We start from the raw sequence: 16,409 nt of genomic DNA, 5'->3' as shown, positions 1-16,409 counted from the left end.
GTTATTATGTTATTTTTAACAGATCCTCCAGAGCCTCCAAACAATCCACCAGAAGTGCTTGATGTCACAAAGAGCTCTGTTAGCTTATTCTGGTCCAGACCTAAAGATGATGGTGGTTCTCGTGTCACTGGCTACTATGTTGACCGTAAAGAGACATCTACAGAGAAATGGGTCAGGCATAACAAGACTCAAATCACAACTACAATGTTCACAGTCACAGGACTTGTTCCAGATGCTGAATATCAGTTCCGCATCATTGCCCAAAATGAAATTGGTGAGAGTGAACCAAGCCCTGCTTCTGAACCAGTGGTGTGCAAAGATCCATTTGGTAAGAAAACTCTTTGAATTAGTTGACATTTTGGAAAGCAATTTAGTGAAGTTCTTAGAGAAGTGAAATTTAACTTTTGTAAATACTCTGTAATTTATAGACAAACCAAGTCAACCTGGAGAAATTGAGATCACTTCTACATCTAAGGATAGCATTACTTTAGAATGGGAACGGCCTGAATGTGATGGTGGAAAAGATATCCTGGGATACTGGATTGAATATCGTCAGTCTGGAGACAGTGCATGGAAAAAGTGCAATAAAGAACGTATCAAAGACAGACAATTCACAGTGGGAGGTTTACTGGAGGCAACAGAATATGAATTCAGGGTTTTTGCAGAAAATGAGACTGGAGTCAGCAGACCTCGAAGAACAGCTATGACAGTAAAGACTAAATTAACATGTAAGTTTAAATGTACTATCCTAGTCACTATAATTTATGTGACAGATTAAATGGTATTTTATGTCCTGGTAAACTATGATGTTGTGCTCATGAACATTATATATTGGCTATATGGTCTTAAAGAATAAGCCTGCAAGTTTAAATGTAAATTGGTGACAGGTATACGTGAAGGATGTGTATAGATAAAGTAATAGTGGAGGAACATTTAATAATTTTCTTATCTTTAACCTTTCAATGTTATAGCTGGAGAAGCACCAGGCATAAGACAAGCAATGAAGGATGTTACAACTAAACTGGGGGAAGCAGCTCAGTTGACATGCCAGATTGTTGGGAGACCTCTTCCTGACATTAAATGGTATCGTTTTGGCAAAGAACTGGTACAAAGCCGAAAATACAGAATGTCATCAGATGGACGCACCCATACACTGACTGTAATAACAGAAGAACAAGAAGATGAAGGTGTTTACACTTGCATGGCTACCAATGATGTTGGAGAGACTGAAACTAGTGGCAAGCTACTCCTGCAGGCTCCTCCTCAGTTCCACTCTGGCTTCCCACTGAAAGAGAAATATTATGCAGGTGTGGGTGGCACCCTTCGCCTCCATATTGTATACATTGGTCGCCCAGTACCTGCTATCACTTGGTTCCATGATAAGAAACCTTTGAGAGACTCAGAAAATGTTACTATTGAGAACACAGAGCATTATACTCATCTTGTCATTAAGAATGTCCAGCATAAGACCCATGCTGGGAAGTATAAAGTGCAACTAAGCAACATATTTGGAACAGTTGACACTGTACTTAATGTGGAAATACAAGGTATTTAATCTATTTCCAATAATTCTGCTGAATAATATTCTCTAAAATATTTACTGGCAGATAACTAAAATACTATGTTTTCCTTTTATAGATAAACCAGATCAACCAACAGGGCCAATTGTTGTGGAAGCCCTACTGAAAAATTCTGTGGTAATCAGCTGGAAGCCACCTGAGGATGATGGAGGTGCTTTGATAACAAACTATGTGGTAGAGAAACGTGAAGCTAAGGAAGGCACAGAGTGGCAACTGGTATCTTCTAGCATTTCAAGCACGACGTGCAGAATTGTTAACCTAACTGAAAATGCAGGATATTATTTCCGTGTGTCTGCTCAGAATACGTATGGCATTAGCAAAGCACTAGAGGTTTCATCAGTTGTTGTTATCAAAAGTCCATTTGGTAAGTGTGCACCAAAATACGAGTTTACATATATCTGCGAATTACTAAGCTAACTTCATTTAACGTTTTGAATCTTTTTATTCTTTACAGAAAAACCAGGGCAACCTAGTCAACCTGTAGTAACTGCTGTTACAAAGGACTCTTGTGTTGTGTCCTGGAAACCACCAGCTAGTGATGGAGGTGCAAAGATCAGAAATTACTACCTCGAGAAACGTGAAAAGAAACAAAACAAATGGATTGCAGTAACAACAGAAGAAATTCGTGAAACAGTCTATTCTGTGAAAAGTCTTGTTGAAGGCCTTGAATATGAATTCCGTGTAAAATGTGAAAATCTAGGAGGTGAAAGTGAATGGAGTGAAGTATCACAACCAGTCATTCCAAAATCTGATGTACCAATTCAAGCACCACATTTCAAGGAAGAACTAAGAAACTTGAATGTGAAATTCAGAGCCACTGCCACATTTGTTTGCAAAGTCACCGGTCAACCTAAGCCTATTGTTAAATGGTTTAGACAGGGTAAAGAGATCTTGCCAGATGGTGAAAAGGTTAAGATACAAGAATTTAAAGGTGGATATCACCAGCTGGTCATTACAAATGCAACAGATGATGATGCCACTGTCTACCAAGTTAGAGCTACCAATCAGGGAGGATCTGTCTCTGGCACTGCCTCTTTGGATGTTGAAGGTGAATAAAGTGTTTTGATGCTTTAGTCAAATTCTTATTTAACTTTCCAAAGTTTAGAATTCTCCTGCTGTGTTTTAGTTAAAATATTGTTTGTACTGATGGGATCTTTCTTTCTTTCTGCTACAGTTCCTGCTAAGATTCACTTGCCCAAAAATCTTGAAGGTATGGGAGCTGTTCACGCTCTCCGAGGTGAAGTGGTCAGCATCAAGATTCCATTCAGTGGCAAGCCGGATCCAGTGATCACATGGCAGAAAGGACAAGATCTCATTGATAACAATGGACACTACCAAGTTATTGTTACAAGATCATTCACCTCTCTAGTTTTTCCAAATGGTGTGGACAGAAAAGATGCAGGTTTCTACATTGTTTGTGCTAAAAATAGATTTGGCATTGATCAAAAAACAGTTGAATTAGATGTGGCTGATGTACCTGATCCACCAAGGGGTCTGAAAGTAAGTGACATTTCAAGGGATTCAGTTAACTTGATCTGGACTGCTCCAGCAGCTGATGGTGGAAGCAGAGTCACAAACTACATCATTGAGAAACGTGCTACTACAGCAGAGAGATGGATTCGTGTTGCACAAGCTCGTGATACCCGATACACTGTGGTAAACCTATTTGGCAAGACAAGCTACCAGTTCCGTGTAATTGCAGAAAATAAATTTGGGCAAAGTCAGCCTTCTGAACCTACAGAGCCAATTATAACACAGGAAGATAAGACAAGAATGCTGAACTATGATGAAGAAGTTGATGAGACCAGAGAAGTCACCACAGTTAAAGCATCTCACTCTTCCACAAAGGAACTCTATGACAAATATATGATTGCTGAAGAGCTTGGGCGTGGGCATTTTGGAATTGTTCACCGCTGTGTTGAAACAGTTTCCAAGAAGACCTTCCTGGCCAAATTTGTTAAAGTAAAGGGAGCTGACCAAGTTTCAGTAAAGAAAGAGATTTCCATCCTAAACATTGCTAGGCATAGAAATATCTTGTATCTTCACGAATCATTTGAAAGCCTAGAAGAATTAGTCATGATCTTTGAGTTCATATCTGGAGTTGACATCTTTGAAAGAATTAGTACAACCTCATTTGAACTGAGTGAAAGAGAAATAGTAAACTATGTACATCAGGTCTGTGAAGCACTTGAATTCTTACACAGTCATAACATTGGACATTTTGATATCAGGCCAGAGAATATCATTTACTTCACAAGAAGAAGCTCCACAATTAAAATTATTGAGTTTGGTCAGGCTAGACAGCTGAAGCCTGGTGACAACTTCAGACTTCAGTTTACTTCTCCTGAATATTATGGACCTGAAGTACATCAACATGATGTGGTCAGCACAGCTACTGATATGTGGTCACTTGGTGCCCTGGTATATATACTTCTAAGTGGTATTAATCCTTTCATTGCTGAAACAAACCAACAGACTATTGAAAATATCATCAGTGCTGAATACAACTTTGATGATGAAGCATTCAAAGATATAAGCATTGAGGCCATGGACTTTGTTGATCGCCTACTAGTAAAGGAAAGGAAAGGTCGTATGACTGCAGCAGAAGCACTTAGTCATCCGTGGCTGAAACAGAGGACGGAAAAGATAAGCACTAAAGTCATCAAAACGTTAAGACATAGGCGGTACTACCAGACCCTGGTGAAGAAAGAATGGAATATGGTTGTGTCAGTAGCTCGCATTTCCTGTGGTGGTGCAATTAGATCTCAGAAAGGGGTTACAGTTGCCAAAGTAAAAGTTGCATCAATTGACATTGGCCCCATTTCTGGGCAGATAATGCATGCTGTTGTAGAAGAAGGAGGGCATGCCAAATACACATGTAAGATTGAAAATTACGATCAGTCCACACAAGTGACTTGGTACTTTGGTATCAGGCAACTGGAGAACAATGGGAAGTATGAAATCAGCTACCAGGAAGGAGTGGCAACCATGTATGTCAAAGACATTGCTAAATCAGATGTTGGTACCTATAGATGCAAGGTAGTAAATGACTATGGTGAAGATAGTTCCTATGCAGAACTATTTGTAAAAGGTGTGAGAGAAGTTTCTGAGTATTATAGATACAGAACAGTTAAGAAAGTGAAACGCCGAGTGGATACTATGAGACTTCTAGAGAGGCCACCAGAATTTACTCTGCCTCTGTATAACCACACTGCCTATGTTGATGAAAATGTCAGGTTTGGAGTAACTATAACTGTCCACCCAGAACCTCGAGTAACATGGTTCAAATCAGGTCAGAAAATCAAACCAGGTGATGACGATAGGAAGTATACTTTTGAATCGGACAAAGGTCTTTATCAACTTACCATCCATAAACTTACTGAGGACGATGATGCTGAGTATAGTGTTTTGGCACGCAACAAATATGGTGAAGACAGTTGCAAAGCTAAGCTGACTGTAATTCCACACCCACCTCCAGCAGACACCACATTAAGACCGATGTTCAAAAGACTATTAGCAAATGCAGAGTGCCAAGAAGGCCAAAGTGTGTGCTTTGAGATAAGGATATCTGGTGTACCAAAACCAACATTGAAATGGGAGAAAGATGGTCAACCTCTGTCATGTGGTCCCAACATTGAAGTTGTTTATGAAGGCTTGGACTATTATGCTTTGCACATCAGAGATACTTTACCAGAAGACAGTGGTTATTATAGAGTTACTGCTACAAACAGTGCTGGATCTGCAAGTTGTCAGGCTTACCTGAAAGTAGAACGCTTGACATATGTCAAGCACGAGTACAAGACAGAAGAAGAGCGGGAAAAGCATGTACAAAAACAAATTGACAAGACACTAAGAATGGCAGAAATCCTTTCTGGGACTGAAACTGTTCCACTAACACAAGCTGCACAGGAAGCTCTAAGAGAAGCTGCCACGCTGTATAAGCCAGCGGTGAGTACTAAGACTGTTAAAGGTGTATATGAAATTCAGAAGGAAGAAATAAAGGAAGAAAGGAGACTTCGCATGCCGTACGAGATACCAGAGCCTCGCAGGCATGTACGCACTGCTCTTGAAGAAGATCAGACCATTAAACAGTTTGTGCCTATGTCAGATATGAAGTGGTACAAGAAGCTGCGAGACCAGTATGAAATGCCAGGAAAACTGGACAGAATTGTTCAGAAACGGCCAAAGCGCATTCGCCTGTCTAGATGGGAACAGTTCTATGTGATGCCACTCCCACGCATTTCTGATCAGTATAAACCTAAATGGCGCATACCAAAGCTGTCACAAGATGACCTTGAAACTGTGAGACCAGCACGCCGTCGAACACCATCTCCTGATTATGAGCTTTATTACAGACCAAGAAGGCGATCACTCAGTGACCTATCAGATGAGGAATTACTCCTACCTATTGATGACTATTTAGCCATGAAGAGAATTGAAGAGGAAAGACTGCGTCTTGAAGAAGAACTTGAGTTAGGCTTTTCTGCTTCACCACCAAGCAGAAGCCCTCCACGTTTTGAGCTGTCTGCCCTTCGTTATTCTTCAGCAGGGGAGCAGATCAGTACAGAGGAAGCCAGAAAAAGAGAGCTGAGGTACTCAACCTATCACATCCCATCTAAAGCTGAAACTGGAGCAAGTTATGCAGAACTTCGTCAACGCCATGACAGGGCTGTCTATAGGCCACCAAAGCAAAGACAGAGAATAATGGATGAAAGAGAGGATGAAGAATTGCTTCGTCCAGTTATCACAACTCAGCGACTCTCTGAATACAAGAGCGAGCTTGAGCGTATGGCACAGGAGGAAGAGAGCAGAGTGAGGAGGAGACAGAGAGAAATAACTGAGATTACATCAGAAGAAGAAGAAGAAATAAAAATGGTGGAACATGTTCACAGGAAATTTTCACCACCCTCAAGGCTATTAAGGAGGAGAAGATCTCTTTCTCCAACTTATATTGAATTAATGCGCCCAGTATCTGAATTAATTCGGCCCCATTCACGGCCTGCAGAAGAAACTGAAAGGAGATCCCCTACCCCAGAGAGAACTCGGCCACGCTCACCAAGCCCGGTGACTAGTGAAAGATCACTCTCTCGATTCGAAAGGATGGCCAGATTTGATATCTTCTCCAGGTATGACTCCATGAAAGCTGCTTTGAAAACTCAGAAAACAATGGAAAGGAAATACGAAGTTCTGACTCAGCAGCCTTTCACTTTGGACCACACCCCTCGCATCACTCTGAGAATGCGCTCTCATCGTGTGCCATGCAATCATAATACCAGGTTCATTCTGAACGTCCAGTCGAAACCAACAGCTGAAGTGAAATGGTACCATAATGGTATTGAAATCCAAGAGAGCAGTAAGATACATTTCACTAATACCAGTGGTGTGTTAACCTTGGAGATTCTTGACTGCCATATTGATGACAGTGGAACATATCGTGTTGTATGCACAAACTACAAAGGAGAATGTTCTGACTATGCGACATTAGATGTTACGGGAGGAGATTATACTACCTACTCTTCCCAGCGCAGAGATGAGGAAGTACCAAGACCAGTTTTTCCTGACTTGACAAAGACAGAGGCTTATGCTGTTTCCTCTTTTAAGAAAACATCTGCAATAGAGACTAGTTCTTCAGTAAGAGAGGTCAAATCAGAAATGACAGAGACTAGAGAATCACTCTCATCATACGAACGCTATGCTTCTGCTGAAAAGAAAATCACTGCAGCTGAAGAAAAATCATTGGAGGAAAGGGCTTCACTCAAGAAGTTTAAGACCACTCTTCCAGCAACAATATTAACAAAACCACGATCCATCACTGTCTCTGAAGGGGAAACTGCAAGATTTTCTTGTGATATTGATGGTGAACCAACACCAACAGTAACGTGGTTACGTGCAGGTCAAGCCATTGTTTCTTCCAGGCGCTTCCAAGTTACACGAACACAATACAAATCTACTTTTGAGATTTCTTCTGTCCAGACATCAGATGAAGGAAGTTACATTTTGGTGGTAGAAAACTCTGAAGGAAGACAGGAAGCACACTTTACTTTGACTGTACAAAGTGCAAGGGTTCCTGAAAAAGCAATTACATCACCCCCAAAAGTCAAATCTCCTGAGCCTCGTGTGAAGTCTCCAGAGCCAGTTAAATCACCTAAACGTGTAAAATCCCCTGAACCACCTACTGCTCATGCAAAAGCTAAATCAGCAGCAGAAGGCAGGACAACTCCAGTGGAGAAAGTGCAGTTACCAACTGTTGCTCCTCCCAGGATAACTCAGCAGCTGAAAGTGGAAGCTTGTGGAGATAAGGTAAGGTTTTCCTGTGCAGCTGAAAGCAGTATCTTAAGTGTCAGAGAAGTATCCTGGTATAAAGATGGCAACAAACTGAAAGAAGACAGCCATTTCATGTTTCATTATTCAGCAGATGGCACCTATGAACTCAAAATCCATAACCTTACAGAGTCTGATCAAGGTGCATATACCTGTGAAATCACTGGGGAAGGTGGTGTATCTAAAACTAACTTCCAATTTGTTGGCCAAGTTTTTAAAAGTATCCATTCCCAAGTGTCAAGCATGACTGAAAAGTCTAAATCAGTTGAGAAAGAGGCTGAGGCACTTAAAATTTCTACCCAGAAGAAATCAGCAGTGACAACTCAAGAAAAAGCAGTGGTCCAAGAAGAAATTGTTAAAAAGTCAGTAGTTTCTGAAGAAGCCAAAAGATCACATGCAGAAATTAAAGCTTCCTCCACTAAAATGACTGTGTCTGATGGTCAGAAAGTTACTGTGAAAGCTAACATTGATGGTGCAACTGAAGTGAAATGGGTGCTGAATGGAATAGAGCTACCTAACTCAGAAGATTACAGATATGGTGTATCTGGAAGTGATCACACTCTAACCATCAAAAAAGCTAGTCATAAAGATGAAGGAATACTTACCTGTGAAGGTAAAACTGACGAAGGCATTGTCAGATGCCAGTTTGATATGACCTTTTCTCCTGAGCGCTCAAATGCACCAGCCTTCATCACACAGCCCAAATCTCAAAACATTGATGAAGGACAAGATGTATTGTTGACTTGTGAAATCTCTGGGGATCCTTCTCCTGAAATTGAGTGGTTTAAGAATAACCAACCTGTAAGTAATCGCTTACATATTAGCTTTAAAAATTGCATTAAAAATTCTTGTTAAAGTTGATCATAATCAAAAATCTTTTTTTCCCCCTCAGATTGCTATGTCATCCAAAATCAATGTAAGTCGCTCCAATACCATATATTCTCTTAATATTCGAAATGCTGCAGTGAGTGACAGTGGAAAATACACAGTCAAAGCTAAAAATTACCATGGACAATGCTCTGCTACAGCATCCCTGACTGTACTCAGTAAGTTTGTTGTTTAATTCTTATTGTTTTGAATGACTAGAACTCTCGCCTGGTAGAATTAGATGCAACAAAATCTGTAGAGTGGTGTTGACTTACACATTTTAACACATTTCTATTTTTGTTATACAAAGTACAAGATAATTTATATTTTACAAATATGAGGGATCTTTTATGCTATTTGAATACCTATTTAAGTGTGTTCAGTTTCCTACCAGATGAGTGTCAATAGCAAGCAGTGAACATTCTTAACTGTGATCTTGCCATTACCCTCTGGGTGCCTGTGATCACTGTTTCATCGAACATCAAAGTAGTTCATTTTAAAGAAGTGTATTACTCTACCATTAAAAATGTATTGAACTGCCAGCAAAAGAATTTAGTTCAAGTATTAGCAATTCAAGAATATCTTGATTCCTGGAATCAAGGGGTTATTGTATTTTTGCTGCTGATGTATGTTTGTGCTTATGTTAAAGAGAAAGCAGCTGTGATATTTACTACTTGTTAGATGACTACAGAACAATTCACTTAACCAGAATATGTAGGTCAAACAAAGAGAAATTATAAAACAGTATTTAAAAGTACCTGAAAATGTTTCAGAATTTCTACTGATATGAACTGGGCAAATGCATAATCTCTTGCTCTATGATTCTAGTGATAAATCTGACAAGAAATGCTTTCTGATGATATGTCTTAAAATTGGCAAGTAAGAGCTGCAGCTAGAGACTGAAGGAATAGCAAGGAGTTCCCATAGCTCTTCTTAGGTACATTTTGGGTGGCGTTTTCTGGTTAGTCTGAAAAGGAATCAAAAACCAAATCAAAATACCCACTGCCAGAAAAAAATACTAAACTTCTTTAAAAAGCAGCAGAATTATATCTCTGGCCGCAGCTGTAATTTTCCTTTCTTCATACATGTCATAGGCTAATAAAATGTCTGCTTCCTGTTTCATTATATAAATTATTATTAGTGATTTAGCCATGATTTGATCAAGTAATTGGCAACATTTTTATGGTCCATTGAAGTTTTCCTTTCTCCCTTACTCTTTTCTCCCTTCTGTGAAGTCAACATAAGATCACATTACTTGACCAGTTAAGCAGATGACATAGCTTTTTCCTTTTATGTTTGCTCTGCTCCACAGCTCTAATTGAAGAACCTCCAAAAGAGGTAGTATTGAGGACAAGTGGTGATGCAAGCATGCAGGAAAGTTTCTCTTCTCAGTCATTTCAAATGTCTGCTTCTAAACAAGAGGCTTCATTCAGCAGTAGTAGCATGACCGAAATGAAATTCGCAAGCATGTCTGCCCAAAGCATGGCCTCTTCCATGAAAGAATCCTTTGTAGAGATGAGCTCCAGCCGTATTATGGGAAAATCTAGTCTGACACAACTGGAAAGTTCAGCTAGTAGAATGATTCAATCCGGTTTGAGAGGTGAGCAATAGAATACCCGGGAGTACTACTTAGAATACCTCTGCTGCAGGGAGATAGTTCTTAATGAAAATAACTAACTTGAAACTTACTTTCCCATTTTGCAAAGGAGTACCACCCAAAATTGAAGCTCTTCCATCTGATATCAGCATTGATGAAGGAAAGGTTCTCACAGTATCCTGTGCCTTTTCGGGTGAACCGGCTCCTGAAGTAACATGGTACTGCAAAGGGGAAAAAATTACTAGTCAGGAACAGCAAGGCAGATTTCATATTGAAACTAGTGAAGATCTAACCACTCTTATCATCATGGATGTCCAGAAGAATGATGGCGGACTTTATACACTGAATTTAGGAAATGAATTCGGTACTGATTCTGCCACTGTGAATATTAATATTCGATCAGTTTAGAGGGCTTATCTGTTTTATTTACACTTGACTTTTTACAAGTGTCATATAGACTAAAATATCTGATCTGTAAATAGGAAAAACATATTTTTGTACCTACCTGAATGAGACAAAGTTCAAAGATATACATTGACTTATAGTTATTATTTGACCTATGAATTTTAAACATTTTTCAATGACATGTACATACTGTATATAGCCGAAGTTAACGGTTATGGAGTTTTGTACCATTTATTTTACGACTTTTAAAATGTAATTTTTGGAACTAACGGTTGGTAGGAGAAAGTTTCTAAGGAAACGAATACCCTGCTCAACATTTAACTAATTTTTGTGCCTCAACACAGTGTTGATGTCTAAGAATGCCTCAACAGGTAGAGAGGCTCCCTGTTGAAGACTGCATACACCTAAGAAATGATACTGTGCATTGTACTTATACGTGCACGAATATATATGTTGAATCAGAAGTGTAAGGCATTGGTGATGTTTGCATCTACCCTCCTGTAATCAGCACTTTAATGTTTTACATTGACTCTGATTGTCACGCTAATTTTTATTTCCGGACTGACTTACAATATTTTGAGCAAAGTGCAAGCGGCCAGCACTTTGTTCACTCACTGTTTGAGTGCTGTTTCTGGCATATTGACTACCTGAATAGCTTTTAAGAAGTAACATCACCTGGCCATTCCCTCGTTCAACGAAGTTGTTTAGGTACTCAAGTGCAGCAGCAGTACAGCCTCTCAGAGGTTCCGAGGTGCAATGATTGTGAGCTTGTGTGGTAGTATTAGAAATCTATTACGTATTGTAATTGCCAAGCAACTAAGCACTGAACCACAGTTTTAAAAAAAATCTAAAGAACTGTTGCTAAGACCACAATAGTGCCCTCACCTTCAATTTGATTTAGTTCTCTTAACATAGTAGTCAATTTTATTGTTAGCTGTATTTGTTGAACCTCCTTGAGATAGTATTGTTCATTTGAAATAAAGCATGCTACCTGCACTTTACAATGTGTGATTTCTTGTCATTTGGTCTTTACATTTAAACCCCAAAAATAGATTTAAAGGAGAGGAAACAAACAATTCAGATTCTTCTCTCTTTCTGATCATAGCCCACTTTCCTTCATTATTATACCCATCCCCTCCCAGCACACACACATCTTTTAACAGAGATGGAGGAGGGGAGATTGGTGAGATCAAGGCTGCAGATTCCAAGGCCAGAAGGGACCACTGTGATCAACTAGTCTGACCTCCTTTATAACACAGGCTACAGAACTTCCCCAAAATAATTCCTAGAGCGTATCTTCATAAAAAAAAAATCCACCATGACCTTTGGTAAATTATTCCAGTGGTTAATTACTCTCACTGCTAGAAATTTACACCTTATTTCCAGACTGACTTTGTCTACCTTCAGGTTCCAGCCACTGGATCATGTTATACCTTTCTCTGCTAAATTGAAGAGCCCCTTATTAAATACATTTTCCTCAAGTCACCCTTCAAGATAAATAAATTATATTTGCTACTGGTGCAACTGCTCGACTAATGTGGCCTGTGCTGGTGTTCACAATTCAAGAGGGATGTTGATAAAGGAAGTTCAGAGGAGAACTAGGGAATAATTAAAAGATTAAAAAAACATGCCTTATAGGCACTTAAGGCACACAGAGGTAAAATAACTGCTCTGCTTTTAGTCCAGATTCCCGTTTATGCCTCTCTAGGATCGCATTAGTGCTTTTGGCCACAGTGGGCGCTCATGTTCAGCTGATTATCCACCATGCCCCTCCTAAATCTTTTTCAATCATTGCTTCCCAGGACAGAGTCCCCCAGTGTGGCCGGCCTGCTTTGTTCCTCTCTAAACACACCTTGTTTATCTGCTAGGGTAGGATGAGGTAAACTGCTACAGGCGGGAAGGGCTTTCTTCAGTGCATTTGGTTTCCAAATTTATTTAGCCAATTATATGATTATGACAGAGACCAGGAGAAGCCACATCTTACACTGTCACAGTAGCAGCTTTCAGGGCCTTGCAGCCGCTGTATTTTGGGGAGGAAAAAGATTACGGCTGCAGGAATGGGGGAGGAGGGGTTCCTTAATATAACTTGAACAGTGGTATTCACACAGGCATTCCTGTCTTTCAGGACTCTCAGCCACAACAGCAATGCCTGGTTCCCAGGGAACACCTAAGCCTCAAGCATTGACTCTAGTTAGCCGCATGAAGGTAGAGAGCAAATGCACCTTCTGTTTGCAACAGCCTCCCCGTGTGTCAAAGAAGATACGTTGCTCATAAACTAAGTAAAAACTGGGCAACAATGCCACCTGGTGGCTCGCAGCATCGCATGTTCATTTAGCCCAGGGGTGGTCACTCTGAGCCAGACTTTACCAATGGTCAAATACTCCTCCACCCCTCTGCTCCCAGTGTCTCCCACCCACCAGCAGTTTCATGGCGTGCAGGAGGCTCAGGGTAGGAGGCAGAGTTGGGGACAGGGCCTGTGGCAAAGGTGTGAGCACCCCCCCCCCATTGGAAAGTTGTCGCCTGTAGCTCCAGCCCCGGAGCCTATACCACATAGTCACTTCGCAAGAGCCGCCTGTGGCACCAGAGACGCAGGTTGGCCACCCCCTCATCCCTACAGCAACTAAAATATAGCAAGGGCCATACTAAGGCAACCCAAGTAGGTCACACAGGGTGTGAAAAATACAACCAAACCCCGACCCCTGCAGTGCTACGTTGCCAGAGCTCTGTCTTGACATGTAAAGCGCTTTGCTCCAGCTACCAGACAAAGTGCTACCTGCTGGTAGAAGCACTCACATACACCCCCCCAAAATGGAGAGTTATAGCTAGGGCTCCATAGGACCCTCCTCTAGTGCTTGCTTTCCATGAGGTGCCCTGAGAGCTGTGCTAGCTGGCTCTGGGGCCACTAATTTAACAAGCAGTGGGCGAGGCTAAAGACCTGGCATCAATTGAAAATTCGGCCTCTTAGCGAGCTGTCTATCACATCGGGGTGGGCTGACATACTATGCCCACCTCCCATTTTGCAAGGTGGCCCTATTTGCAGTAAACAAACTGTGAAGGACCGGGCCCGGCGGGGGGGGGGGGGGGGGAGGAGGGGGGGTCACAAGGAAGTGTTTTGCTGCGTGAAGAGAGAAACTTTCAGACTGAAGAACAATAAACAGAAGGGTGGGAGAAACTTTATATAAAAAGCCTTTTTTCATGCGCCTCGTCCCATCATTAAAGTCGCGTTTTGTCCTATTGGTTTCATTCATCCAATCGCAATCCAGAAAAAACCCTCATTCGAGTCCAGCCTCCCTGCACTCAGCGCAGATCACAGCTTCCCCCCACCATCTCCGTGTCCTCCATCTAAAGCCTTATATACCCCACTGAAGCTGTTTGTTCTGTCTCCCTAACCACAGCTCAGGCCTACCCTCTGCAGGGCTGGTTCGTCTCCCCTCCCCCCCCCCACCCCAACTTAAACTCACACATCAGCCCAACTCAGAAAACCTAGCCCTAGGCTCCGAATTTGTCCCGCATATTTTCTACTCATTGTCAGCAGGCCTAGCACTCCCCCTTTAGGCCAAGAGCAGCCGATGACTCAGGAGAAGCAGCATAGGCATAGTCTGATGTCTACATTTGAGGGCGGAGCAAGCAGAAGTGTCTTTTTGGGGGCCCTGGGCACAAAGAACATTTGCCCCCCCCCCATGCCTCCCCTTCTCCCAAAGCGCCCCCCCCCCCCCCCCCCCGACCCAGCCAGAAGTCAGGCAGTGGTAAGAGCGTCCCAGGGAGCTGGGGCTGTTGTAGGGAACCTTGGACCCCCCGGGTAGTGCACCCTTGGGGGCAGGGACATGGAGGGCCGCGCTTGGGCACCCTCTCCCCCAACACCCAGGGAAGATGGGGGGGCCCTGGGCAGCTCTAATCAACCGCTGGCAAGGGCAGTGGTCCCCAAACTGTAGCACATACCCCCTAGGGGCAGCACGGGAGAATGCAGTGGAGCCAGGGCTGGTCAGGGCAGGGGCCCGACCTCCTGATTTCTGTGCATTTGTTCGTGTCAACTGATCGCCAGGTGGCAAGAGCAAACGGGACATATGCTCAGTTTTGCCAAACAGAGGAGGAGGGGGCTTGGGGCAGCTTAGCACCGTTGGAGGGGAGACAGCAATTTGGGACAGCTCGGTGCTGGGGTGGGGGTGGCGCGCTTTGGCCAGTTCCATGTGGAGGGACAGGCAAGTAAAAGGGAGAGGGGCTCAGGCCAGCTGCCAACAGGGTGGGAGGGAAGGGAGAGGAGCTCAGGCACCTGCTCACCTAGCTTTGCCCCGGGGAGGCCAGGGGAATATACGCTCTCTGCCTCAGCTCCATCTTCCCCTGGCTGGGAGCTGCAGACCCTTCTGCCCGTGGTTGCTGGAGTGCTCCCCCCAACGCCTGCAGAGGCTTGACTGCTGTGGAAGGATCCTCCACTGCCAGTGGGGGCTGGGCTGCTATGGTGCCCCAGTGTCACTAAGCTTTCTGGACATCACACATTCTGTGCTTCCTCAAGCTGCCAATTTAAAGGGCCTGGGGCTCCTGGCAGCAGCTGGAGCCCCGCTGCTGGAGCCCCCAGGTAGCAGAGGCGGTCGGGAGCCCAGGGCTTAGGCAGCGATTTAAAGGGTCTGGGATTCCGGTGCGGTAGTGGTGGCTGGGAGCCCGGGGCTCTTTAAAATCACCGCTGGAGTCCCCAGCTGCCACCACTAGCCCAGGGGCTCCAGCAGCAGGGCTCAGACAGCGATGTAAAGGGCCCGGGGCAGTAGCAGTGGCCGGAGCCCCGGGCCCTTTACATCGCTGTCCCAGGCCACCGCTGCTTCTCTCGGGGCTCCAGGAGGAGGGCTCGGGTGGCGATTTAAAGGGCGCAGGGATCTGGCCGCTGCTGGGAGCCCTGGGACCTTTAAATCACCGCTGGAGCCCTGCTGCCAGAGCCCTGGGGTAGTGGTGGTGGCTGGGGGGGTCCTGTGGAAATTTAAAGGGCTCAAGACACTGCTGCAGCAACTAGAGCCCTGGGCCCTTTAAATTGCCCCCATGCTCCGGGGCACCCAGCCGCCTTCGCAGCTGGTAGCTCCAACGGAGATTTAAAGGGCCCCGGGCTCCCAGCCACCACTACCGCAGCTGGAGCCCCAGGTCCTTTAAATCTTGATTTACAGGGCCTGGGGATTTAAAGCCCTCCCTGTTCCCATTGAGGCCCCACCTCCTGCTCAGGACTCCAGCCTACAGGTAAGTCCTTTAAGTTACTTTCACCCCTGCTTTAAGTACGTGGGCATTTTCAGTGATGTCAACAGAGCTACTCCCATGATTAATGATAGAAGACTCAATTTTAATGGGAGTTGGATTGAGTCTATACTGAACAGTCCCTCCAGCTTTAATGACACGAGAAGTCCCATGGGATGGTGAGTACCAGTGTGATTAAATAAGGTACCTGTCCAGTCATTTAGGAGCTATGCAGTTCTACAATTAAAGTGCCCTCTCATCTGTGGCAGAAGTCCCAGGGGAGTCAATTGACTTTACAGGTCTTGTAGGTCAGCCTATGTTTGCTGCACCGCTTGTACAATGATGGAGTCCAAATAATTGTTTTTATGCACTTCATGATGGTCAGAAACTAACAGGTTATGTGCTTAATATGTGCACATGTACGGGTA

General features: G+C 43.3%; 1 protein-coding gene across 1 annotated transcript in view; it reads left to right on the top strand.

Annotated features, from left to right (window-relative positions):
• TTN (titin) overlaps positions 1-10,773 on the top strand; it is a 307,220-nt gene extending 296,447 nt beyond the window's left edge. The window contains exons 311-319 of the mRNA XM_077830394.1: positions 23-328; positions 429-728; positions 972-1,547; positions 1,639-1,944; positions 2,035-2,628; positions 2,755-8,702; positions 8,794-8,947; positions 10,081-10,368; positions 10,475-10,773. Coding sequence (XP_077686520.1) covers positions 23-328; positions 429-728; positions 972-1,547; positions 1,639-1,944; positions 2,035-2,628; positions 2,755-8,702; positions 8,794-8,947; positions 10,081-10,368; positions 10,475-10,773 — 8,771 coding nt within the window. The remainder of the gene's footprint in view (positions 1-22; positions 329-428; positions 729-971; positions 1,548-1,638; positions 1,945-2,034; positions 2,629-2,754; positions 8,703-8,793; positions 8,948-10,080; positions 10,369-10,474) is intronic.
• Positions 10,774-16,409: the final 5,636 nt, after the last annotated feature.

The sequence above is a fragment of the Eretmochelys imbricata genome, chromosome 11 (assembly GCF_965152235.1).
Source record: "Eretmochelys imbricata isolate rEreImb1 chromosome 11, rEreImb1.hap1, whole genome shotgun sequence".
Lineage (NCBI taxonomy): Eukaryota > Metazoa > Chordata > Testudines > Cheloniidae > Eretmochelys > Eretmochelys imbricata.
The sequence above is the reverse complement of the archived record's forward strand: the minus strand, read 5'-3'. Positions and strand labels throughout refer to the sequence as shown.